General features: G+C 43.0%; 1 protein-coding gene across 1 annotated transcript in view; it reads right to left on the bottom strand.

Moving 5' to 3' along the window:
- Positions 1 to 1,859: 1,859 nt before the first annotated feature.
- The window catches only part of SNTB2 (syntrophin beta 2), a 71,512-nt gene continuing 45,675 nt past the window's right edge, over positions 1,860 to 27,696 (bottom strand). The window contains exons 4-7 of the mRNA XM_056136840.1: positions 24,050 to 24,192; positions 11,384 to 11,580; positions 6,782 to 6,966; positions 1,860 to 3,894 (exon numbers count right to left, since the gene is read on the bottom strand). Coding sequence (XP_055992815.1) covers positions 3,802 to 3,894; positions 6,782 to 6,966; positions 11,384 to 11,580; positions 24,050 to 24,192 — 618 coding nt within the window. The 3' untranslated portion in view covers positions 1,860 to 3,801. The remainder of the gene's footprint in view (positions 3,895 to 6,781; positions 6,967 to 11,383; positions 11,581 to 24,049; positions 24,193 to 27,696) is intronic.

Genomic DNA, 27,696 nt, shown 5'->3' with positions numbered 1-27,696 from the left:
TATATGTCTTCCCTGAAAGCTTCAAAAAATGTTTCTAAATCTTTAAGTAGGTAGGGCCTTTAATAGAATTTGCATAGCAGCTTACAAGATAATTTTGCATTAAAAATATGGAGAGATTCTTCCATGTTTTTGAAGACATACAAATATACCCACATGCACATAAGTTAAACAAGAAGATCTGGAGGTTTTCACAAAACCAGAAGAACCTATCATAACCTTTTCTGAAAATTGGTCACACTTTCATCCATCAAAACCATTCATAGTGAAACCTGTTTTGCTAGGAGGAGCATAATCTTGTCCAGATTCCACACAGCTTAAATTTTTTTTAGAATTAATTTTGGTTTCTTAGCTAAGTGCATAATCAGCTGAAAAAAGCTTTGTTACCTTTATGCTTAGGAGGAGAAAGATGAAAGTCTAATCATTTTTTGGTTAGAGATTTTCCCACTTATATAAAAATAAAAGGAATAAATAATTCAATCTCTCCTGCCATGCAATAATTTTTAGTAACAAAATATGTGCGAGCATAGATGATATAAACAGGCACTAGAGACTTTACCTAGCCTAAAAAGTGCTAAATAAAACATGGCTTTAAAATAGGTGAATGGCATTTAAAGTAATGTTTTTGATTGCCTGAACATGCCCCAGTCTTTAACCTGAAACTCTGTCTACTAAGTAGGTGAGTTTACAGTTAGAAATACTTAATAAATACTGTATTAACACACATTAATGCATTTCTTCATATATGATATTAGATATTAATTTCCAGGTAAGGTCCATCTGATGACTTTAGGAAAGAACTTTGCTTTTTACAAAAGGAATAAGTGACTCTCTTTCTTCTGTTCTTTTCCTCCCTTTGGGGGAACACAGGGTGGAAACAATAAGGGAAAAGTTTTAGGAAACGAGGAGGAAGAATTATCACACACCACTGGGCTGCTTCAGAAGTCTGTGTGGGAAACGGAGAAGTGAAGCCCGGCCTCAGGTACAGGAAATGGCCCAACAGAACAAGGGGGACACTACTCTGCATTTTCCTTTCCATTTCCTTTCTGCATTGTCCTTTCCATTCTACAAGTGGATGCCCAACTAATACTAAATGAAAAAGAAAAGTTAGCTGTCCTATAAAAGATGTGAAATATAAAAAAGGCCTGTTTTAGTTATTTGAAAATAATTTGCCATAACTGGAATCTAAATATAAAATACTAAATTTAGCAAGGCTGTCCCATTCACGAGAAGTACTCAGTTGTGATTTGAAAATCCCACAAACTGATTTCTTTAAAGAACAACCTGGTTATCCATGTTGAACAATTGTTGAAGTTGTCAAACAAGTAGCTTAAAGGCTATTGCTCTTGGGGTGCTAGTGGTTAAAGGAATCCACTGAACACTGTCACTTCACATTATGACTCAAAAGATATTAAGAACCCCAGAGACCTTAGTGCTACACAGGACAATTAAAGCTTGAGTAAAGTGAGCCCAGATGCCCACATGCCTTCCTTCTACTGCCCATAACAGAACCACAACTTGGTTTTGCTGCTGTTTTTAAACAGATCCTTTTCACGTAACTTATGAGCAGTCTCAGAAGTTCCTCCTGAAAAGTTTTCTGAGTACCTTAATCTTTCGCACTAACACAGAAATCCTCGGACAAATGGCTTCGCTACAAATTCTGTGATTCACCATTACACTTCTCAGATTAATAAGAGTTCAGTGCAAAGTGTCTGAATATTCTTATCCAAGAGCATTACATATAGAAATTCTGCTATTATTTTTTTAATATTCAAGCTATTTTTGTTTCTTCCCTGACTTACAATGGAACAAAATTTAGGTTGACTAATTCAAACTATAAAAAGCTCCTGAATCTGGATTTCAACTTCCAGTTTTAAGTGGAGTGATCATTTTAGAGATTGGAGCTGGTGGGAGGTGGGGGTCGGTGGGAGAACAGACTTCTCCCTGGAGACTCTTCACATGGGTAATCTCACCATACACAACACGGATGAAGCGGACTGACCTTGAGCAGAGGAACTACAATGGGGTTCTAAACCTAGTTAGAATGTGCTTGCTCAGGTGTCTGCTCTTTTCTAAGGCCCACCGCGAGTGCACCTGTAATACACTCAAACCAAACACTTCTGCATGAATAGACGGTTATATGCCCCTACCCTCTCTGGAGTGCCATTCTCGTCTGCCTTTTTTTTTCTGGGGGAGGGGGACACAACACCCAGAGATGCTCAGGGGTTATTCCTGGCTCTGCACTCAGGAATCACTCCTGCTGCTGCTCAGGGGACTGTGTGGGATGCCAGGGATCAAATCCACTTTGGTTGCATGCAAGGCTCTGCCCGCTCAGGCCCCTTTCTTCTGCCCTTCTTGGGGTTCACATTCTCTTATGACACTCCTGACAAGCCTAGTAAAATATATCCATTCCTTTCTTCAGAGAGTGGAGAAATCCAAGTCAACTGTCCTTCTTCGTTCAGATCTGAGGGTTGTGCTAATCTTGATATTTTATACAGCTCCAAATGTCTTCAGTCATATAACTTCCTTCGAAAGTAGGAAAATAAGTTGAGCGTGATTCTCCAATACCACAAAACCAGCACTCTAACTGCTAAAGTCCTAATGATGTCAGCTGGCAATGCGTAGCAAAACCCTGTGGTCCCTTCACCCTGCCCACTGTAGGGTACATTACTAAGGAAAAAATGCCAAGACTTATATTAGCTGATGCTTGTCCATTACACACTGCCGCCACAAAGGTGATGGGCCAGGGCCAGGATTGTGTCCAATAAACTCAACATGATGCTTTTGTTGAAGAGATAGCTTCATCACAAGTCTACTCTAGAGCAAGCTGGCTCTCTAGGATTTACTTCCCTCAAAGAGATAGCTGAGGGAGCTTAGCTTGTAGACTATTCTTCAAAATCAGGATAAATCATCTCCCTGGAATGGCAGTGACATCCAGTTATTCCAACAGTGACTAACAAAGCTCCACTAACCCTAACCAAAGGCACAATTGGTAAGCAATAAAAATGGCTTGGGCTAAAATGAGGATTTTCTTTAAAGTAAGTCTTCTAACATTCCCTGGCTCTTAACAAGATAAAGTCAGAAAGCCCACAAACAAAACTTTTCTTTCAAAGTCGTGGTTTACAAATTGTTTTTCAACTTGGTCACCACTAAGAAGGGAGTGGAAGGCAAGGCAAATCACACTACGCAACTTTTAAGTCCTAAAACTTTTAAGTCCTTAGCACTTATGAGTGGCCGAGCTTGAGGCGTGGTGGGCAGCGATGGCAGGCAGGATGGGAGTATGCTTTGGTGAGACCATTCAAAGACTTCTCCAGCGGGGAGGAGCAAGTGAGGACCATAAATTCCAATAGAATGTTGGTCCTATCTGGAATGACCAAGAAGCACGGGCGGCTGTGAACTAGCACCAGAGAACAGTTACCCAAAGCAGAAGTTCAAAGTTAAGCCTGAAACAAATTCTACAGGAAGAATAAAAGAAAACTCTTGAATATTTGGTTATATCCCAAAAGAAAAGCAATGAGCCACCCTTCTCAATAGAAGAAATACACCTAATTGCTCATAAACCACTTGAGGAAACTATGCAATGAATCAAAAGCTTCATTTTGGAGCTTCTTACAGCCCTATAGTGTGGCTGGCTCTTCCTTAAACACGTTCATGGTTCAGCAGTGGTTTGCGGGTCCTTGTCAAGGCACTGTGCTAGAGGAGAGATCAAAGAGATTTCTTTTTGTGCTTTTTTTCCTTTTCCTTTTTTTTTTGAGGTGGAAAAACTTTTGAGACATTCAAGGCTCTTTTCTGATTCTTTGATGCTCATACAAGCAGTCCCATGCGAGTGACTTTGGCTGATAGGAACGTATGCAGCACAAATACAATTGGCTTTGGACAAGAGTGCAGGTCCATGGTCTGTGGAGAAAGGACATTAATTATCACTATTATATACAAATACTTTAATAAACAACATTCAAAATAAGTGTGAATGCGATATTCCACCTTTTTTGTATGTTTGTATTTGGGCCACCTGGGAGGTGCAGGGGATTAAACTCAGGGCTCCGGCAAAGCACACAGCTAGCCTATTGAGCTATTTCTCTAGTCCCAATACTTCACTTTTTTTTTTTTTTGCTTATTTACTTTGTGTGTGTTTGGGGGCTATAGCCAGAAGTTCCTAAAGATTATTCCTGGCTTTGTGCTTGGTGGACCCAATGCAATGCCATGGATTGAATCCAGGCCTCCCACGGCAAAGTCTGTACTTAGCCACTGAGCAAGCTCTCCAGCCATGACATTCCCTTTTTTGGGGGTGGGGGGAGGAGTGTCACATCTAACTGTGCTAAATGATCACTCCTGCAGTGCTTAGGGAAACGAACATATACATTTGGTCTATATCCTATCTATAGGCCTGCCCTATAGGTAGGATTTTTTTTTTCTTTTTGGGTCACACACAGCTCTGCTCAGGAATTACTCTTGGCAGTGCTCAGGGGACTATATGGGATGCCGGGGATTGAACCTAGATTGCAGTGTGCAAGGCAAACACCCTAACCACTACTTCGGCCCAGCATCACTAACATTTCAATCTTTTGAAAAGTACTGCTCTAGGGCCTATCCTTTAGTTCCTTAAAGCCACTTTTTTGTTGTTTGTTTGTTTGTTTGAGGGCCATAGCTGGTAGCATTAAATGCTTACTCCTGGCTCTTAGCTCAGAGATAACTCCTGCTAGGGCTCGGGTTACCATATGTGGTACTGGGGACTGACCCCAGGCTGGCCTCATGCCTCATACTATCACTCTGGCTCCTGGATATAAGAATTCATGTAAACTAGATCTGAGCTAAACCAAAACAGGCATAGGTGGGAGGGGTTGTGGGGCGAAACCTGAAGGTTTGGGCCACACCAGACTATGCTCAGGGCACATTTCTGATTTACTCCTGATTAGGCTGAAGAGACCATATGCGGTGCCAGGCATCGAACCCAGGTCAGCCAAGTGCAAGGCAGGTGCTCTACTGGGGCACCTGAACTAAAGGCTGATGAGAGAAAAGAGGAAAATGAATGATCAGAGAAAAGGCATTACTTTACCCTATTATCATAGTTTATGAATTTGGCTGGGCTGGAGCGATAGCACAGTGGGTAGGGGGTTTGCCTTGCACGCAGCCAACATGGCTGACCCTCCGCCCCTCTCCGAGAGCCCGGCAAGCTACTGAGAGTATCTCGCCCGCACGGCAAAGCCTGGTAAGCTCCCCGTGACGTATTCTATATGCCAAACACAGTAACAAGTCTCACAATGTTACTGGGCCCGCTCAACCAAATTGATGAACAATGGGAGGACTGTGACCGTGATGAATTTGGCTATATACTCAACACACTTCTCTAGTTTTCTATGAGAAAATAATAAATTTCATAATATTTCCTTCAAATTACAAGGTCAAAAGGAAAAAAAGATGGCTTTGTAGATGTCTCTTAATTTTTTCCCCCTTACAAAAAGTTCTGTAGCAAGCAAAACATTCTTGGTTTGACTTTCATTCCAACAAACTTTTTTTTAATGTAGGAATATTGCTATTTATTCAGCCATTGATTGACTGATTGAATTGCATCCCAACAAACTTCTAATGACAATGAAAATAATTTTTTCTTTATAACATTTGAAACTTTTCTTTATTATTGTTGGCTACTTTTTTTGAGGGGGACCACACCCAGCCAAGTTCAGTGGTTGTTCTCAGCTTGGTAACTGGGGATAGGAGGGGCCATGTAATGCTTAAAACTGAACACAGGTCTCTGCTTGCAAAGAATATGCTCCAGTTCTTTGAGTTATCTCTCCAGTTCTAAAACACTTATTTTAAAAAGAAATGATTTCAGGGGCTGGAGTGATAGCACAGTGGGTAGGGTGTTTGCCTTGCATATGGCCGACCCAGGTTCGATTCCCAGCATCTCATATGGGCCCCTGAGCACCGCCAGGGATAATTCCTGAGTGCAGAGCCAGGAGTGACCCCCTGTGCATCGCCGGGTATGACCAAAAAAACAAAAAACAAAAAGCAAAAAAAAAAAAAAAAAAGAAATTATTTCAGGCTGGAGCAATAGTACAGCGGGTAAAGACCTTGTGTTGCATGCGGCTTACCCAGGTGCAATCCCCGGCACCCCAAAAGGTCCCCTGAGCCCTGCCATGGGTGATCCCTGAGCACAGAGCCAGGCATCAGCCCTGAGCAACCACTTGTATTGTCTAAAAATAAAAAAATAAAAAAATAATAAAAAAGAATGATTTTCTACTGTACAGAAAAAGGGGAGGATAAAAGCTCCTTAAGGAAAGAGAGTACAGAGATTAAGGCACTTGCCTTGCATGTAAATGACCCCAGTTCATTCCCTGGCACGATAAATGGTCCCCCAAGCACAGCCATGAGTGACTTCTGAGCACAGAGTCAGGAGTAAGCCCTGAGAATTTCTGGATATGACACAGGAACCAAAAACAAACAACCCCATACCTGACCTACCCTGCCCAGGAGCCAGAGAGATAGCTCAGCAGGTAAGAACTTGTGTGCACCTGACCTGGGTTCTATTCACAGCACCACATGTGTTTCCCCAAGCCTTGCCAGGAGTGATCAGAGAGCACAGGACCAGGAGTAAGCCCAAGCACACCCAGGTTATGACCCCCAAATAAACAAAGCCCCTCCTCTACAAACAAACAAGCAAAAAAAAAATCTTCCAAACTCCAAGTCAAAAGTTAGTCTTTAATTTTCTATATAAGAGTAAGAAGTGATGAGAAGAAAGAAAATACCAAGCAGAATAAACCGTATTTTTCAGAAATTCTCTTACCAGCTCTCCCTCAGGACCACCAAAATCCAGATACAGATTTCTGATGCCATCATCAGCAGACATTTTCAGCCTTTCAAAGGGGTAGCGGTATAGCATGCTGTTGGGACCTCCGTTTTCCCTGGAGATACTAAATCCATTTTCATAGTGGACAGTGAGTCTTACCTCTTGGCCATTTAATGTGCATCCTGTCGAAGACAATTGGAAAAATGTCATGAATAAACTATCAAGGAGAAAAAGATCTATTACAAAAAAAGGAGTAGGATCTTTTTTTTTGGTTTGTTTTTGTTTGGAGGCCATATCTGGCAATGATCTGTGATTGCTCCTGGCTCTGCACTCAGGAATTACTCTGGAGTGCTCAGGAGATCACATTGGATGCCAGGGGATCAAATCTGGGTGGGCTGCGTGCAAGACAAATGCCCTACCTACTGTACTATTGCTCTAGCCCCAAGAAGCTTTTTCTTACTGTGAATATATGGGGCCAGACAGACAGTGACCAACCTTTTTTTTTTTTTTACTTTTTTATTTATTTTATTTATTAGTGAGACACCATGAGGTACAGTTGTAGACTTACAAACTTTTGTGCTTGGGTTTCAGTTATACAATGATCGAGTACCCATCCCTCCATCAGTGCCCATTCTCCACCACCAATGATCCCAGTAGCCCTCCCATTCCCATCATTCCCACACCCTATCCCCCCACACCAACCCGCCTCTATGGCAGGGCATTCCCTTTTGCTCACTCTTTCTTTTAGGGTGTTGTAGTTTGCAACAGAGGTATTGAGTGGCCATAGTGCTCAGTCTATGACCAACCTTCTTGGTTTTATCCCTAGCACCCCAAATGGTCTCAGGAATCCTGAGATCCTGAGTAGTGATCCCTGAGTGGAGAGCCACAAGTGAGCCCTGAGCACTTTCAGGTGTGACCCAAAAGCTAAAACAGATAATGTAGTTAGTGCCAGGAAGATAGCACAGGAGTTAAGGCCCTAGACTTGAACATGGTCAACCCTGGTTCAATCCCTGCCATGCCAAGGTAGTACAGTGAACACTGCTAGGAGTGATCCCTGAGTACAGTGCCAAGAGTAAGCTCTGAGCAGTCAGATGTGGTTTCAAAATAAAACAAACTGAAAAGGAAGAAAAAAACAACAGAGATACTAGCAATGTCTTTTGTATCATCATTCAAATATTAAAGAGTTTTAGAGAAAGGATTCTGAATATTTGGAAAGGAAGCTTGTACAGTAAAATGTGAATAAAATTTATCTGAAGAAGAAATTCAAATATAATAATTTTTAAATGGCTGGGGAATTTGAAAAAGAATAGACAGTACCAACAAAAACAACCATGGTACAGTTTTCAAGAATTTTTTTGTGTAGGGGCCCATAGCCTGCCTGCTCAGTGCTAACTCCTGGCTCTGTGCTCAGGAATACTGGGATATGGGATACTGGGATTTGAACCTGGGTCTGCCACAGGCAAGGCAAGAAAGCATCTGTGCTCTTTCTGGCTCTCTTGTGTATCTCTTTGGCCCTGTCTGTAGCACTGTAGCACTGTCCTCCGGTTGTTCATCAATTTGCTTGAGCGGGCACCAGTAACATCTCCATTGTGAGACTTGTTACTATTTTTGGCTTATCGAATACGTCACAGGTAGCTTGTCAGGCTTTGCCATGTGGGCGGGATAGTCTCAGTAGCTTGCCGGCCTCTCCAAGAGGGGTGGAGGAATCAAACCCAGTTTGGCCGTATAAAAGGCAAATGCCCTACTCGCTGTGCTATTGCTCTGGCCCTAGAAAGTTTTAATCCAGAACATTCCTCAAGCTATTGAAGAATCCAGGGGATGAGGTCTGGTCAGACAGATAGGTTCAATGTGACTCAAAAACCATAAGAAGAAGGATACAAGGAGACTGTCTGATGGAAATGTGAATCATGCCTCTTTTAGCTTACTGATCTCATTCAAACATTCATATTCTCTCATTTCTCTGCTCTCAAAGAGCAGCCTTAAGCCAAGTCATTGCAACCAATATATACCGGGAAAAAGCAGTTCTGAACATTGTTAGACACCGAGAGACACAGAGGTGGTAAGATTCCTCCTGCCCTGACAAGTGATGGAGAGAGAATAGAAATGTGTGTACAACAGAATGAAGTAAGTGCTAAGATAGGAAGATGAAGAATGAAACATTGTGGTAGAACAGAGAAGAACGAAACAGAGTAACTGGGAAATTAGGAAAGAAGTGCGGGTGCTATTTTGGTTGGATCTTAATGATACAAATTATTACATATAATATTGTTAATATATTATATTATTATATTACATAATAATAAAATACATATAATAATAATGTTTCTATGTGTAGGAATAATAACATTTAAGTTCATCTATAAATGCAATAATAAAATTTAAGGTATTTTGAAGATTTTACTGCTCAAGTAATTCACAAAACAGACATTCTTATCTCTTCTTCAAGGTTCATTTCATCCTGAGACCTACTCTGACAACCTCTCACAAGCATACCCTGGGTTAGGAGTCAGGGACAAGATGGTGGCTGTGGATGGGATAGGAGACAGTGGGGGACAAAGGCCTATGTGAAGAGAAATCACAAAAAAGCAGGAATCTTGAACTTATTACATATAAGCCCTTTTATTTTCATAGAAACTATGTAAAATTACTGGGTATATAAAATAAAACACAGAGGGGCAAAGATTTAGTTACAGGGGTTAAGGCTCCTGTCTTGCATGTGGCCAACCTGTTTGGCACTGTATATATCCTCTGAGCATTACCAGGAGTGATGCCTGTGCATTGAGTCAGGAATAAGCGCTATGTACCAGTAGATATACACTCCCCACTCCAAAAACAAAACAAAAACAAAAATAAAACAGAGAGGTTAGAGACAGCTGATATGGAGCTTGCATATATATGGCCAACCTAGGTTTGATCCCTAGTACTGCATATGGCTCCTTTTTTGAGCACAACTAGAAGTGATCCCTGAGCACAGAGCCAGGAATAAGCCTGAGCAATGCTGAGTGTGATCCCCAAAACAAAACAAACAAAATACAAAGGAAAAGAAAAAATATGAAACAGGAGCAAAATTTACATAAATCACTGGCAACCCAGATATTTAAAGAATTCAAATCACACTAAAATTGTAACTATATTTTCATTTTGAATATTCTCTATTGTTCTAGAGTAAAGAACAGTTTGGAGCTGTCTGTAGATGGAGTTATATACTTAATCATAATACTGTAGCACTGCAGCACTGTCCTCCGGTTGTTCAGTGATTTGCTTGAGCAGACACCAGTAACGTCTCCATTGTGAGATGGATCATAACACAGATACATATAAAACTATCCACACAAATACATACATAACTAACCACAAGAGGGCACTTCCAATGGAGAGACCTCCAGACTTGCCTCCTTTAGATGGTCATTTCAGAATTGGGCAAATGTTTGAAACTATGAAGAGAAACCTATCCTGAATCCTTTATTCTCCTACAGGCATAAGCTCTATTATATGTTTAGATTTTATTTATACGATTGGGGCCATGTGGATCCAGCTATGTAGGGGAGTTACTCCTGGCTGTGTTGTTGCTCTGAGCTGCTCCTGGTAGTTATTCAAACAGCCATGTGGTACCAGGGATTGAACCTTGGGCTCCTGTATCAAAGTATGGGCTCCAGTCCACTGAAGTATCTTCCTGGCCCCAGAGTTCATATTTTAATTCTTTTTGTTTATTTGTTTGGGAGTCACACATGGTGAAGCTCACGGCTTACTCCTGGATCTGTGCTCAGGATTCATTCTTGGTGGGCTTGGGGAATGATACTGTGCCAGGGAGCGAACCTTGGTTGGCTATGTGCAAGGCAAATGTCATACTGTACTGCTGTACTATTGCTCTGATCCCAAAGCTCATACTTTATAACCAATACTAACAGGAAAAAATCTGCCAGTGAAATGAAACAGAGGCCTGATTTCTTTCATCATAATTACCTTAAGCTGCCATTATTTCAGAGTACTTTTCTTTTTGGGGTCACATCTAGTATTGCATAGGGGCTACTTCTGGTGTAGTGATTAAGGGATATTCCTGGTGGTGCTTGGGATCGAACACAGTGCTGGGGATGGAACCCAGGGCTCCCCTTTGCAAAACATGAGCTTCAGTCCTTTGAACCATCTCCAGGGTCGTAGAGAATTAGAAGTTTGGCACACATGATAGTTTTGGATTTTGTTTTTGGGTCTCCTCAGTGGCAGTGAGGGCCACCAGGACTATACCCAGCAGTGCTCAGGAGCCCAGTGATGCTTGGTATCAAACCCAGTACGCTGTGCATGCCAAGAATGTGTGTGCTCTAGCCCTTTGAGCTAGCTTCCTGGCCCTGATTTTGTTTAAAATAAAATTCCCAAAGTTAGGGCGCCAGTTCATGGGTTGGATCACAAGCTTTGCATGTAGAAATCCAAGATATGATCTCTGGTACCATATGGTGCCCCCCTACCACTGTTGGGAGTGACACTGAGGACTGTGGTGGGAAGTATCTCCCAAGCACTGTTGGGCATGGCCCCCAAACAACATACAAAGTAAAAAGACTAAAGTTCCATCAGTGACTACTAGGAACAAAACTCCAGGATCCATACCTAGAGAAACCTCCTTGATGAGCTCAGCAGCAGCGTGGCAACCCTGAACAAGCACCCTGGTCCAGGTCGACAGATCCCGATGTGTCTCCACCCTGAAGAGATGCATCTCAATGCCCTGCCGGGAGCCTGTCCTGGTGGCAAATGTTAGGTCTGATCCCAGGGAGGGGGAGCGACATCCAGAGCCAGAATGAACCAATCTAGAAACACAAACAGAATAGCAACCAAGAGCAATTGATGATTATCAACAGGAAACATCAGTAATTTATACTGATTAGTAAACAGAAAATTCTAGTGTTTGAAGTAGTTAGCAATTTGTTTTCCCATGAAATGACCCCTGGTGTCACGGAAGGAATATAAGGTTCAGTTTCCCAGGACTTTTATGTTCTCAAGAGGTCACACTGAGGCCAGAGCAGAGCAATACCACAGCTGGTAGGGTGTTTGCCTTGCACTCAGCCAACCTGGGTTCAATCCCCAGCATCCCATATGGTCCTGGTCCCCCGGGCACCACCAGGAGTAATTCCTGAGTGCAAAGTCAGGAGTGACCCCTGAGCGTTGCTGGGTGTGACCCAAAAAGAAATAAAAAGAGGCCACACTTATCCAAGTTTTCATTCTGATTAGGAGACAATGAGCCCACGCAAACAAGGGCTCCCCCATGATCTCTCACCGGTACAGCACATTTTACCAAGGATGAACCTATACTGACACCTCTTGATCACCCACTTTTATGATTCATGCTTGGTCTTCTATCTTGCAGAGACACATGCATAGTGACATGTACACATCATTACAACATACAAAATAGCTTCACTGTCCTAAACATCCAAGCTGGAGCGATAGCACAGTGGTAGGGCATTTGCCTTGCACGCAGCCAACATGGCCAACTCGAGTTCGATTCCTCCGCCCCTCTCGGAGAGCCCAGGAAGCTACTGAGAGTATCTCGCCTGCACGGCAGAGCCTGGCAAGCTACCTGTGACGTACTCGACATGCCAAAACACAGTAACAACAAGTCTCATGATGGAGACATTACTGGGCCCGCTCGAGCAAATCGATGAACAATGGGAGGACCGTCCTAAACATCCATTCATTGCCTATCCATCTGTCTCTACTTGTGGTACTTACATCTTGGATGCTGGGCATTCAGCTGTAGAGTGTAGGGTCCCAGACAACAGAGTTACAGGCACTATATTTGGAGGACATGGGTACCACTAGGGATTCAAATTGCAGCTCCACGCTTGAAAAGTGGAGCTTTAGCCACTGAGTCATCCTCCCAGACCCCATGACTATTTAAAGACAATTTTTTTGTAAAGGGTGTCAGGTCTGTGTCAAAAAAAAAAATTTTCAAGTGTGGCTATTTAATTGTTTCAGAATCACTGAAGAAATTATCTTTACTACATTACGTGATCTTTCTCCTGTCAGACAGTGAATATATTTCTGAGTCTATTTTGGAGTTTTCGATTCTGTTTCACATCTATTCTTTTACCAAACATATCACGTTCATATAATAGTTTTCTTTCTTCCTTCCGAATATATACGCTTCTATTTCTCTTTTTGTCTTATTTCATTAAGCAAGGACTACTGTACAATGTTAAAAAGAAATACTGAGGGACCCAAATACTGAGGGATTGCGGGTAGGGCATTTGCATTGCAGTGGCTGATCTGGGCTCAAACCCTGGCATCCCATATGGTCCTCTGAGACCTCATTTCTCACCATTGAGTAAGATATTAACTGTAGGGCTTTGTAGATTTTTCTTTATCTTGTTGAGAAAATACTCCTTTATTTCTGGTTTGCTAAGAAGTTTTTGGATTTTTTAATCATGAATGGGTATTATTTTTAGCAAACCCTTTTAACATATCTCCAGATGTAGTTTTGTACATACAGATAACCAAGCTCATTGAGGTTTCTTGGGGGTTAAAGATGCCGCTCTGTTTAACGTTCATTGATTTAAAGAAGGCCTTTGATTCTGTTGAGACGGAAGCGGTCATTGAAGCCCTAGCCAATCAGGGCATTCAAGCCCAATACATCAAGATCCTCCGTGAGCTGTATTGCGGATTCACTACCAGGATCTCACCATTCTACAAAGAAGTAATCATTGATGTCAAGAGAGGGGTTCGGCAGGGTGACACCATTTCACCGAAACTCTTCAGTGCCACCCTCGAGAACATCATGCGACGACTGGAATGGGAAGGAATTGGAGTGAAGATAGATGGTCGGCAACTACACCACCTCCGCTTTGCTGATGACATTGTTTTAATAACACCAAACATCAGCCAAGCGGCACAAATGCTGGCCGACTTTGACCGTGAGTATGGAAAGGTAGGACTACAGCTGAATCTTACGAAGACAATGTTTATGAGAAACAGCCTTGTTCCTGACGCCCCATTCGCTCTCAATGGAACGACCATCTCCGAATGCAACAGCTATGTGTACCTAGGTCGAGAGGTCAACATGAGAAATGACCTGGCACCCGAGCTGCGCAGGAGGAAGAGAGCGGCTTGGAACGCCTTCAAAAGTGTCAAAGAAATAGCTAATAGGACGAAGAACCTCTGGCTCGGGGCACATCTCTTTGATTCCACTGTTCTTCCTGCATTAACATATGCCTCAGAGACCTGGGCCCTACGCAAACAGGATGAGAATGCTACTCAGGTCTCCCAAAGAAGAATAGAAAGAGCTATGCTTGGAATGTCATGTTTCACTCAAATGAGAGAAAGAATCTGGAGTTCTGACATCTGTCGACGATCAAGAATCAGGGACGCTGTCTCATTTGCCAAGGTGTCAAAAATCAGATGGGCTGGTCATGTAATGACATTTAAAGACGACCGCTGGACTAGAGCTGTTACCAACTGGATTCCACGGGATGTCAAAAGACCGCGTGGACGCCCACCTTCCAGATGGTCAGACTTCTTCGTGAAGATCATGAACGATCGGTTTGAGGCTCTTCATGTTCCCAGAGCGAACAGATGCCATTGGGCTACACTAGCACGCGACAGGGACAAATGGAGACGTTACTGGCGCCCGCTCGAGCAAATCGACGACTAACAGGAAGTTAAGTGTAAGTGATTAAGTAGTTTTGTTGCTATGATTAATTTTCAAATATTGATCAAATCTGGCATACCTCAGATAAATCCCACTAATTATGATGTCAACTTCTTTTTTACACCTTTCCGAATTCAATTTGCTAATTTTATTATTATTATTATTATTATTATTTTTTTTTGCTTTTTGGGTCACACCCGGCGATGCACAGCAGCTACCCTGGCTCTGCACTCAGGAATTACTCCTAGCAGTGCTCCAGGACTATATGGGATGCTGGAAATCGAACCCAGGTCAGTAAATGCCCTACCCACTGTGCTATCGCTCCAGCTCCTAATTTGCTAATATTTTGCAGAGCAGTTTTATTATCAATGCCTGTGAGAAATATTGGTCTGTATTTTTCTTTCATTTTCTTTGTCTGGTTTTGGTAGTAGGGTCATGCTGGCCTTACAGATAGAGTTAGAAAGTGTATCTGATGCTCTATCCTCTAGACAAGATCATAGGAAATGGTATACTTTTATACATTTATTATTTCTTGAATTTTGGGGACTGTTAGTCTTGGAGCAAAACCCAGACTTACTCCTGGCACTAAACTCCAACCACTCCTGGCAGGACTTCGGGGACGTTATAGGATGCCAGAGATCAAAACCAGGTTGGCTGTGTCCAACACAAATGCCCTGCTGCTCCAACCCTTTCTTAGATTATTTTGGCTACACTTAGTGGTACTAAGGTCTATTCCTGGCTCAGTGCTCAAGGGATCATATGCAGTGTTGAGGATGGAAGACAAGAATTTTACCTCCTTTACTATCTCCAGCTCCTAGAACTGGTATAATCTTCATGTTTGGTTGTATTCAATAGTGAATCTATCTGGGCCTAGTGGTATTTTGAAAGACCTAATTAAACTTTCAATAAAAAATTAGCACCAATTAATTTAATTTATTTATTTGGGCTGGAGCAATAGCACAGCGTGTAGGGCATTTGCCTTGCATACGACCGACCTGGGTTTGATTCCTCAGCCCCTCTCGGAGAGCGCGGCAAGCTACTGAGAGTATCCTACCTGCATAGCAAAGCCTGGCAAGCAACCATGGTATATTGATATGCCAAAAACAGTAACAAGTCTCACAATGGAGATGTTACTGGTGCCCGCTCGAGCAAATCAATGAACAATGGGAGTACAGTACTACAGTGCTTTATTTATTTATTTTTTTGCTTTTTCAGGGGGTCACACCCGGCGATGCTCAGGTGTTACTCCTGGCTCTGCACTCAGGAATTACTCCTGGTGGTTCTCGGACAACCATACGGGATACTGGGTCATATGGACCCAATCGAACCCGGGTTGGCCGCGTGCAAGGTAAATGCTCTACCCATTGTGCTATCACTCCAGCCCCAGCACCAAATTATTTTAGATCTAAACATAAAAATGCATAAAGTTTATATTAGACATAAAAGAAAATCTTGGTGATCTAGGCTAAAGAGAGTAAGAAGGTTAAAATGCTTGCCTTGTATGACCCTAATTAGATCCTAGCACTGCATATGGTCTCTGGAGTCACTCCTAGGACTGAACCTGGGTCAACCGTGTTCAAGGAAAGTGCCTCTTCTGTTATCCTCTCTCTCGAGTTCTGCAAATTGACTTAGCCAACTTTTTACCGTACACTATAATCACCAGTGCATAGCTTTTTAAAAATTATCGATGTTAGGGGCCAACACAGAGATTAAGGTATTTGCCTTGTATAAGTAACCCCAGTTCAATCCCCAGCACAACCAGTGGTTTCTCAGCCTTGCCTGGAATGATGCCTGAGTACAGAGACAGGAGTAAGCCCTGAGCAAATTTAGGGTGTGGTCACCTTCTCTCTTCCCAAGAAGAGGGAAAATTATTCTCTGGTTCACAGTGTCAAAATTTATTAGAATTTCCTCAGATGATTCATATGTGAAGTCACGTTTGAGAAGCATAACCAAGTGGTTTGCCAATTTCTTGGTCTAAGCATCCTTTTACACTATTACAAACTGAGTGTTGGGACTGGAGCAATTGTACAATGAGTAGGGCGCTTGCTTACATGTGGCCCCAGGTTTGATCCCCAGCATCCCATACAGTTCCCTGAACCCACCAGGAGTGATTCCTGAGTACAGAGCCAGGAGTAAAGCCTGAGCACTCCTGGGTGTGGTCCGAAACCAAAACCCAAAACCAAACAAGCAAAAACCTGAGTTTTGGGGCTGGAATGATAGTACAGCATAGCGGGCAGGGTGCTTGTCCTGCATGCAGCCAACCCAGGTTTGATTCCTGCAAATCCATAGCACTGCCATGAGTGATACCCAAATGCAGATTCAGGAATTGCCCTTGAGCACTATTGGATGCGGTCCCTAACCCCAAACCCAGAAAAATAATGGGGAAAAGATTCCTCTCACAACTTATTTGCATGTGTTTTTTTTTTGAAACACCATATTTCAAAATGCAGCTAAAGGGCTCTAGAAATACTCATTTCATCAGACTATTAAGAAGATGGAAACTCATGAGTCAAGCTTAAATAAAACATAAGTTTTGCCCCTTCAACCAAACTACTTCAACAATTTGAGGCTAAAATGACATTCTTTTCCCCTGTACAGCCATTCATTTCAGTGCAAATTGCCTTGATTCATGCCACAACACCAGCTATCTTACTCACTGTCCATGCAAACATCAGCTTGGCAAGTATTTTAGTGTTATTATGCAAACAACCTTGAACTCAGAGAACTCCAAAAGAGATCCCCAGAGGTTCATAGAAGGATACTCTGAGTACCTGATTAGCTAATTAGTTATCTGAGCAAGAGTTAAATATGTTTCAAAACTACTCTATAACAGAATCAAGTAAGCAAGAGTACTAGAGAAAGTGACAGTCAGTATTCTACCATCCTGTTTGATTGCTAAACCCAAGTAAGGCATTAAACTGTATAAAGTCTAGGGGAATTTTCCCCTATAGATTAGAGGCTAAATATTTGGCAGAGGGAACCTAATTCAAACCAGCTGCAGACTCTTGCTGCACAGAAGTTGGCTGGAAAATAATTGCAAAAGGTCCCTTTAGTGGGGAGTCCAGATGAGCTCATGCAAAAGCGTTTTAGCAGCTTTTGCCCTTAAAGTCCCAAAAGCACAGTACCACTCAATTTTCCACATAGTAAAGTGGTCAGACTTTCTTTGGATCTTTTTCCTCTCCTTTTGAAAGAAAGCTAATAGGAAAAGACTACACAACACATCTCCTGAAGAATGCAGAGCATCTATAAACTATGTTTTTCTACCTGTATCCTGCACCAGAGTTTGAGCCACATAAGTCCCCCAAGTATAGACAAGAGTGACCCCAAGGAATCCCTGAACGCTGCCAGGTGTGGGGTTCACCCAACCCTCCAAAATACAACAAACCAAATGAAAATACTCTTCATTTATCACCTTCATGGTTTTTTTGGGGGGCAGGGGGTGGTGAGGGGCACACCTGGCGGTACTCAGGGGTTACGCCTGGTTCTGCACTCAGGGATCACTATTGGTGGGCTCTGGGGGTCAAACCTGGGTTGGCATGTACAAGGTAAGCTCCTTAGCCACCATACTTCTGCTCGGGTCCCCATATTTGTTTTATGTTGGGGAGGTTTTCAGGCCATAGAGGACAGAGCTCAGTTTACCTGGCTATGTGCTCAGGCATTGAATACAATTGGGTACATGTAAGGCAAAGGCCTTAATCCCTGTACAATCTCTCTGGCCCCCACTTTCCTGCTTTATTTTAATTTCATGAGTCTGGAATACCAGTTATTAAACACAGACACAAAGAAACACAGAAACACAGAAACACACACACACACACACACACACACACACACACATACAGCTTTGGTTCAAGGAACTTATAAATGTGCATGCCAATATAAATGGTACTTTATTTTGATTTATGGCATCCTAATAACGTCTTATTCTTTTCTTTCCTTTTTTTGGGGGGTGGGGTGAGGGTGGTATTCAAGGCTTTGCTTCCAGCTATATTAGGGAACCATGCAGACAGGGATCCTGCCTAGACCTCTCGCATGCATTCAGTCCACTGAGTTATCTCTCTGGCCCCCGGTGTTTAATTCTTGAACTACAATTTTCTGTTAAACTAAAATTGGCTTGTTTGTTTTTTGGGCTACGCCCATCAATACTCAGAACTTACTCCTGGCCCTGTGCTCAGGAATCACTCCTTGTGGGGTTCAGCATACCACAGGTTTGTAATGCTGTGGACAAAACCTGAGTCAACTGTATGCAAGGTAAGTGCCTTAACCACGACACTATCTCTCTAGCACTTTGAGAAATTTTTTCATTACAACAATTTTTAGATGTAACTCACATATCATACTTTATTCATCTAAAGGGTGCAGTTCTAAAGATTTTCGTATATCCAGAGTTGTGTAGCCATCATGACATTCCGTTTGAGCACACATTTTTATCACTCAAAAAAGAAACTCTGTATTCAGTGAGCAGCAGACCAATTTCCACTTTTACTTTTGCCATTTTACATTCCCACCAGCAATGTACAAAAATTCCATTTCCAGGGGCTACAGTGGGTAGCCAGTGGGTACAGTGATTAAGAGATAGTACAGTGGGTAAGGCGTTTTGCCTTGCATATGGCTTATTTGGGTTCAATCCCTAGCATCCCATCTGGTACCCTGAGCACTGCCAGAAGTGATTCCTGAACACAGAGCCATGAGTTACCACTGAGCATCACTGGGTATGGTCACCCCAAAAAAACAAAATCAAAACCAAAAAATTCCACTTTCCATTGGTGTGTGAAATGTACACTGAAATGTTGGGTGTTGAAACATTATATTGGGCATTGAAACCCAATCATGAACAACCTGTATGTCACAGTGATTCAAATAAATAAATAATAAAAATCCCATTTTCTCCACATCCTGCTCTATCCTTGTCATTATTGATTTCTGTAATCATAACCATACTAGGAGACAGCAAGAGTCACTGTGGTTTTGATTAGCATTTCTCTGGTGACTGCTTTTTTTTTTTTTTTGCTTTTTGGGTCACACCCAGCGATGCTCAGGGGTTCCTCCTGGCTCTGCACTCAGGAATTACTCCTGGCGGTACTTGGGGGACCATATGGGATGCTGGGAATCGAACCCAGGTAGGCAAACATGCAAGGCAAACGCCCTACCCATTGTGCTATTGCTCCAGCCCTGGGATGCCATGAGTTTCTGAGGCATCCAGTGACACACCAGTAAAAGAGTGTCTAAGCATAAAACCATCCTTTTGGCATTCTAGCATCGTAATTATAGTATAAGCTTTTTCCACAAAATTTAAATTTAAGAGATCTCTATAGCCGTGCTCATAAGTCCTGAATCTTTGGCAAATATAAATTTAATCACTCTCACTGTAACTATTCAGTCATGCCTACAGGTTGTCGCAAGAATTGTCATGCTCCCAATGTAGCCATGACAAAGGATGAGCAGCAAAATTTCACTCAGCTGAGATTACTGAGGGCCCACAACCAAATGCAAAGTACTATGGGAAGTGCTGAGATGATAATATCATCTTAAAGAGGTTGTAATTTAATAGGAATGAAAAAACAAAAACAGGACCAGAGAGTTAATTCAAAGGGCCAAGCATCTGATCGGTAAGCAGGAGGCCCAGGTATAATTTCCTAGAACCCCAGGGTCCCCTGAGCAGATAAGGGAGTAGCCTTCGAGTACCAGGAGGGGTGATCCCAAAAACCTCCCCAGACAAACCAAACCAACCAGAAATGGATGGATAAATTCACTCTTCCTGCAGGAGTTATATCACCTAAAGTGATCAGTGAGAAGACTGCTCCCAGATTCTGCAGCTCATAAATCCTTTACCTTTATCCTATGATGGAAACTCCAGTCCTGAATCACAGAGAGGACCCTGAGGAAAGGCGCCTGACAAGCATATCCTTGCAGGCACTGTATGCACTGAGTCTCTTTGTTGTTTGAGCCTGGCTGCTCTGGGACCATGATCTCTGGAGCTAACAACCATTCCAGGTGCGCGTAAATATCACAAGGGGATGTGACACCTGGCAAGTGCCCCAACTAAAACGCTTTATGAGTACCACAGTGACCCCCCAATGAGCATTACAACCAAAAACTCCGAGTATGAGCCCCAGCAAGCAAGTATGCAAGCACCACAGCCAAGTGTGAGAGCCCCACAGCCAAGCCACCCAGGTGTATGGCCCTCCTGCTTACTGCAACAGCCAATACAAGCAATAAGGGAAACGAGGGAAAGGTAGGGAGTGAAAAAGAAATTACAGAAATTCTTCTGAAAAGCTATGCTTAAATAGGCTTTTGTTTAGGGGTCACTTAACAGTGTTCAGAGATCACTCCTGGCAGTGGGGACCATCTGAGGAGCTGGGGATTGAGCACAGTTGGCCATGTGCAAGGCACGCATGTTACCCCCTATACTTGCTCTCTAGCTCCATGTGAGTAATTTTTTTAAAAAATTAATTATTTTATTTATTTTTGCTTTTAGGGTCACAACCAGCGATGCTGAGGGGTGACTCCTGGCTCTGCACTCAGAAATTGCTCCTGGCGGTGCTGGGGGACCATATGGGATGGTGGGGATTGAACCCAAGTCATCCGCATGCAAGGCAAATGCCCTACCCACTGCACTATCACTCCTTGGCCCAGTAATAATTTTATTTTAAAAATTATGTAGGAGTCAGAGCGATGTTACAGAGGTTAGGACATCTGCCTCACATATAGCTGACCGGGTTAGATCCCTGGCATCCCATATGGTCCCCTGAGCATCGTTGGGTGTCGCCCAAAACAATAACAAAAAAAGGTATTTAAGGGTTGGCATGCTAAAGTCCTGTATAATGTGAAAGTCTTGCTGTAAAGAATACCCTTCCGGGCTGGAGCAATAGCACAGCGGGTAGGGTTGCCTTGCATGTGGCTGACCCGGGTTTGATTCCCAGCATCCCATATGGTTCCCCGAGCACCGCCAGGAGTGATTCCTAAGTGCAGAGCCAGGAATAACCCCTGTGCATCGCCGGGTGTGACCCAAGGAAAAAAAAAAAGAGAGAATACCCTTCCTCACATGAATCTATATCTGCTCAGAACATACCTGATGGTCGCTTCATCTGTATTCTTTGATCATCACATAGTTTTCTGTGAGTCTCCTTTTAAACGTGCAGCTTTCAAATTATATCGATACCAGATTCTTTTTTTTAAGTCCAAATAAAACTCTCAGAGAGCCCGGCAAGCTACCGAGAGTATTCAATATGCCAGACACAGTAACAACAAAGTCTCCAATGGAGACGTTACTGGGCCCGCTCGAGCAAATCGATGATCAACGGGAGGGCCTTTACTAAATAAAACTGAATTTAAGTATATATTCTAGTTTCTTATGAGATAACATTTGAAAATACCTTGTCTGCTCAATCTATGTTTCTCTATTCTTCTCCCTTCTCACATCTGGTGGGCAAGAAACACCTTGTTGCTTTAGGTCAAATCAATGTTTATTTGATACATTAGTACTCAGACTAGTAAGAGAAGGCGAGGAACAGTCTGGCTGAGTTTTGTAGTTAAGACAATACCAGATTCTGGCTGAAATTATTTCAATGCTCAGTCAAAAGGCTGCCATAATTTCAGTGGTTTTCCAGTCACAGTCAATAAGAAGGAAACCCGCCACCCCACCCCACTATTCACTTATCTTTAGAAATAAGTCTTCATGAAGGAAGCAGTTAGGAAACTACTTCAACAGCTTAAAAAGAACACACACATAGGGGGTATGGTGCCGCCAGCTGGTCAATCTGTACCTGTGAGGCAAGTGCATCAGCAACCTGATGGCGCCTTCAGACTTCCAGATACCCCAAAATTGCTGCTGTGCCTTTGGCCAGATCCCAAAAACTTGGGGCAAAGTTTACCAAGAAAGCAAATGGCCAAAACTTAGGTATGTGGGAGAAACACCTACAAACCACCTCCGGCTCAGCTATATAATTGGAAGCATGGCCTCTCTGGTTTCTGATTGAACTGCTTAACGGCCATGATCCCAGAGACTCAGAAACGAATCTCGGAACCCAGAGGCTTTTGGCAGAAATGCATCATGTTCCTGCAGTAGGTTACTGGCGCTGGGCCACTCCAGGTGGGAATAGGTTTTGTGCCTTGGCCTGTTCCCCCTGGCGGCTCGGTGATCGCCATCCTCCAGAGACCACTGGAGTCAGGTTTGGGCCTGCAGTGACGAGACACATGGGGCCTCATAGGATGGGGGTGGAACCGACCCTTTCCTCCCCATCCCAACGAGACCCTGAGTTGCCGCCTACAAACGGCCTCTCTGGCTCCTGATCAAGCTGATTAACGGCCATGATCCCAGAGACTCAGAAACAAATCTCAAAACCCAGCGGCTTTTGGCAGAAATGCATCTGGACTGCATACAAGGTGGCCGTTGCCTCAGAGCTTATCGGAAAGCCAGGTATGAGCCGGCAATGAAGGGGCAACTGCAGTCTCATGGGAAGGGGGATGGTACCGGCTCGTCCTTCACACCCTACCGAGGTTACAAGTTGCCCCCACCATGAGTGGCTCTCCGGCACAGTCATGGCTCCAGAAGCAAAAGGACTTAATCCAGAGCCCAACAGCTTGCAGCAGAAAAGTGAATGGACCATGCATTAAACTACCGTGCCATGCCTCCCCGGGAGGGAAAGGGTGTTGCTCCCTTCCGCCATCCCCCCACCCCCTGCCAGCAAGGTGGCCACCGCCTCAGAGCTTATAGGAAAGCCAGGTATGAGCCAGTGATGACAGGGTAACTGCAGTCTCATGGGAAGGGGGGCGGTACCAGCTTGTCCTTCACACCCTACCAAGGTCACGAGGTTGCCCCCCACGAGTGGCACTCCAGCACAGCCATAATACCAGACGCAGAGAAACCAATCTCATAACTATCTGGCTCTCTGCAGAAATCCAAAATCATTATATGATTCTCATAACCAGCTATAGAAAACAAAGTATTTCACAATGCCTTATCAGCAATTCTAATTGTTGGGGGGGAAGTTTTAAACAATAATGGTGCCTCTTTTGTCAAAATTATGAATGTAATCAATGTAGAGAAGAGTTAAGTAGAAATCACCTGCCTCACAGGCATTGGGAGAGGTGGGAGGGGGGATATATTGGGGTTCTTGGTGGTGAAAAATGAGTACTGGTGAAGGGAAAGATGTTTGATCATTGTATGACCGATTCTTAAACTTGAAAGCTTTGTAACTTTTCCCACAGTGATTCAATAAATAAATAAAAGAAAAAAAAAGAACACACACATAGGCTAGAGAGAGAGAATACAGCAGTGGGGGCACTTGCCTTGCACACAACCAGTTGGATTCCTGGTACCACATCTCGTCCCCCAAGCCTGCCAGAGTCAGCCCTGAGCACCACCTGGTGTGGCCCCAAAACAAAACAAACCCCTCAAAACCCCTCACATATACCGAGTACTGTTGAAACTACTTCTTCCATCTAGAAGCTGCAAAATCATAAAGTTGTGAAAAGTTTTTGCCTGATTCAATCACATCAGCTATTAAAAGCAATTAGATATGACATCTGTATAATCGAATGCTATTGTAGGCACCTAAGATGATAGAATTTACTTTTCCATTCTTTAGTAGATTTAGAATAGGGTAGTTGTTTTTGGTCTTCAGTCTTACCTTGTGGCGACAAGAGGGTAGCTATGACACGGCGATGCCCAGGCATCCCTGCTCCACGGCATACAGTCATAAAGCAGCAAGTCCTTCTCAGTCACAGCCATGAGGACTGGTCTCCACTGCTGTCTTCCACCATCTAATTTTGCCTGTTACAATGGTGAAATCCAGAAAGCAGAACTAACTAAAAAGTTAAGGAAATTTTAAAAGTTCCTAACTTTAACTGACTGGGTCCATATTTTGTTTCCCTGATCCTACAGGACTCCTGATAAGGAAATAGCCCATTAAATTCCTTCCCACTGGCAGGACTTCTTCAATGGGAGGTGTAGGGTGGATTGTGCAGTTTAAAAAAGCTCTCTCTGAGTTACAGACATCATTTAGTGACACTTCAAGTTTTTCCCTGTTCCATGAAAATTCAATTTTACTAATTCTAATTAAATATATCGTTATCTGTTTGGAAAAAATAATAATATCTCCTGGAGTCAATAAGGCACTTGCCTTGCATATAGCTGATTCCTGGTTTAATCGCTGGTATCAAAAATAGTCCCACCAAGAATGAATCCTGAGCAAAGAGTAACCCTGAGCACAGCCACGCGTGGGCCAAAAACCAAACCAAACCAAACCAAATAGCCTCATTATGTTTTTGGTAGGAGTAGCATATTCTAAGTACAGCAGGAAGGGCACTTGCCTTTCATGTGGCCAACTAACAGCCCATTTGGTCTCCAGCGCCCCACCAAGAGTGAATCCAGAGCAGAGTTAAGAGTTACCACCAGGTGTAGCACAAAAATAAAACAGAAAAGAAACAGAATTCTAACAAGTTGTACAATCTATTTTGGGGAGAAAGTAGCCCAGGTTTTTGGGCCACACCCAACGATGCTCATGGGCTATCCCTGGCTCTGTCCTCAAACGCGACCCCCAGGGGCTGGAGTGATAGCACAGCAGGTAGGGCGTTTGTCTTGAACGCGGCCAACCCAGGTTCAATTCCCAGCATGCCATGTGGTCCCAAACACCGCCAGGAGTGATTCCTGAACGCAGAGCCAAGAGTAATCCATGTGCCTCAGCAGGTGTGACCCCCCAAAAAAGAGAAAAAAAAACATGACCCCCAGTGCTGCCTGATGGACCCTATGTGGTGCCAGGGATTGAACTGCGGTTGGTGGCACAAAAACTTATTGCCTTACAATCTCTCTAGCCCCAGTGTATAATAGCCAAACATAGTGTTTTTTCAAATCAAGATCTATAGTTGGGCTAAAGAGCCCAGTACAACGGGGTGAAGAACTTGTACAGCAGGGTAAGGTACTTGCCTGACATGCAGCCAACCCAGGCTCGAGACCTAGCACACAGAAATCAAATCTGGGTCTCGTGCATGGTGCTCAGGAGTAAGCCCTGAGCACCACCGGGTGTGGTCTGAAAACAAAATCAAAAGGCTAACAAAAGACTTGGAGTGAAGAAATATATTTCAGGGCCACAGAGAGAGCTCGTGGAGTGCATGCTTTGCATGCAGGAGGCCCAGATTTGATCTCCAGCATTACACCATCTCCTGAGCACTGCCAAGGGCATCTCCCAAGCACTACACTGGGAATAGTACTTAAGACCCACTGTATATGGTCCTCAAATAAAAAAAACAAGAAATAAAGGGAAGCAGCTTAGCAGCAGATCATTTGCTTTGCACGTGTGAGGCTCCGGATTACAACACTCGTACTGAAAAAAAGAAAAGCCACTAAATACAAAAAACATTTCACAGTGCAACTCAAAAAGCACACATAAATAAAATCTCCTAAATTAAATGTTCAAATATAGGGGATATATATGTATATATACACTCATGTAAATATATATATATCCCCTATATTTGTCTGTATACACACATACACACATATACTCATGCAATGTTCTCTGACAATTTCTATTCCACATTCAAAACGCTAAGCATGACTTAACTCTGCTGACAAAACCTATTATTGGAAAGTTCCCCCATCATATTTTATGAAGTTTTTATTTACATTTAAAATGTAAGGTTGTATTTGCTTGCACAATGTTCAGCTATCTCTTTGATGATTTAAAATGTAGAAAAACAACCACTATTTATTCATATTGTCCAGTCTCCAGGGTTAAGATCTAAAAGATTATATTTAAGAAAAATGCTCGTTATCAAAACTTTTGCCCTTATTCAATTAAACCTGAGATTGTTAATAATAGTATTTCGATATGGAAAGTAATGTAAAATGTATTTCCCAAAGGATTAAAATTACTTTTGTTTTGGGGAGTCACAGCTGGCTGTGCTCAGGATTTACTCCTGGCTCTGGGTTCAGGGCTCTCTCCTGGCAGTGGTGCTAGGGATGAACTGGGTCACTCACAGATAAGACAAGCACCACACCTTACCCCCTGGACTATCTCTCCAGTTCCGATGATGTTCTGATTGGAAAAAAAAAGAATTTTTCCTTTCAGGGAATGGAGAGATATTACAGACGGTAGAACCCTTGCATTGCACATAGTAGACCCAGGCTCAATTCACAGCATCACAAATGGTCCCTGGAGGGCCCATCAGGAGTGATGCCTGAGTGCAGATAGGAACAAGCCCTGAGCACTACAGCATGTAGCCCCAAAAGAAAACAAGAATATTCCTTCCAAGGATGTAGCTCAGTGGCAGAGCACTTGCCTTATATATGTGAGGCCACAGGTTTCAACTCCAGCACCACCCATACACACATACACAATTTCCTTAAATTATAGGAGATTTTGAAGCCTTGTTCAGATTTTGTGAATTTGAAAAATCTAACTTAAATATGCTCCTCCCAAAACCAAAATTTTGGACTATAAAGAAATATTGCTAATGTCAATAAAAACAATATATAATTTGGAGAGAGGTTTTTTTTTTTTTTGCTTTTTGGGTCACACCTGGTGATGCATAGGGATTATTCCTGGCTCTGCACTCAGGAGTTACCCCTGGCAGTGCTCAGGGGACCATATGGGATGCTGGGAATTGAACCTGGGTCGGCCACGTGCAAGGCAAACGCCCTACCCACTGTGCTATCTCTCCAGCCCTAGGGAGAGTTTTTTAAAATTAAGATTTTTTAATTAAAATTGTTTTGAGTGCCATCTCTAAGCAAAACTTGCACCCAGCGGTGCTGCAGAGCACTGGGGCCACACCTGGAATCAAGGAGGGTGGGGCATAGAGCAGGGGTCCAACCCAGGGTTTCACACACAGCTGGCATGTGTTCTACTATGGGAGTCACATCTCCAGACTCCTTACTAAGATTTTTTTAAAGAGTGTTCATTATACTTTAGCTCTTTCAAATCCTTAGCTTTTGGACATTATCTTTCCCCTTTTCTACTTATGACTGAGAAAACTGAAACCTCAATTTAAGTCACTCTGCCTGTTTGCTTTAGTTGCTTTATAAGGATACTGCTTTATAAGGATACTGCTATACTATAAGGATACTGCTCGCTGTCACTGCAGTCAAACGCTGCCTGCTATATATAGTACGTGTTTTCAGTTATGGTATTAGTACAAGCAGCCTTGTACTAAGATTCCACTACTGGGATCATGGCCAGAGGAAGAAAGAGGATACTGTTAGGATTTTCGTCAGCTTGCGTTTCAACACCCACCCATAGATATACCTAGTAAAACAACAGTCTTTTCCAAATTTTATTTT

Source organism: Sorex fumeus, unplaced genomic scaffold (assembly GCF_029834395.1).
Source record: "Sorex fumeus unplaced genomic scaffold, SorFum_2.1 ptg000122l, whole genome shotgun sequence".
NCBI classification, from domain to species: Eukaryota; Metazoa; Chordata; class Mammalia; order Eulipotyphla; family Soricidae; genus Sorex; species Sorex fumeus.
This window is presented reverse-complemented; position numbering and strand designations above follow the sequence as displayed.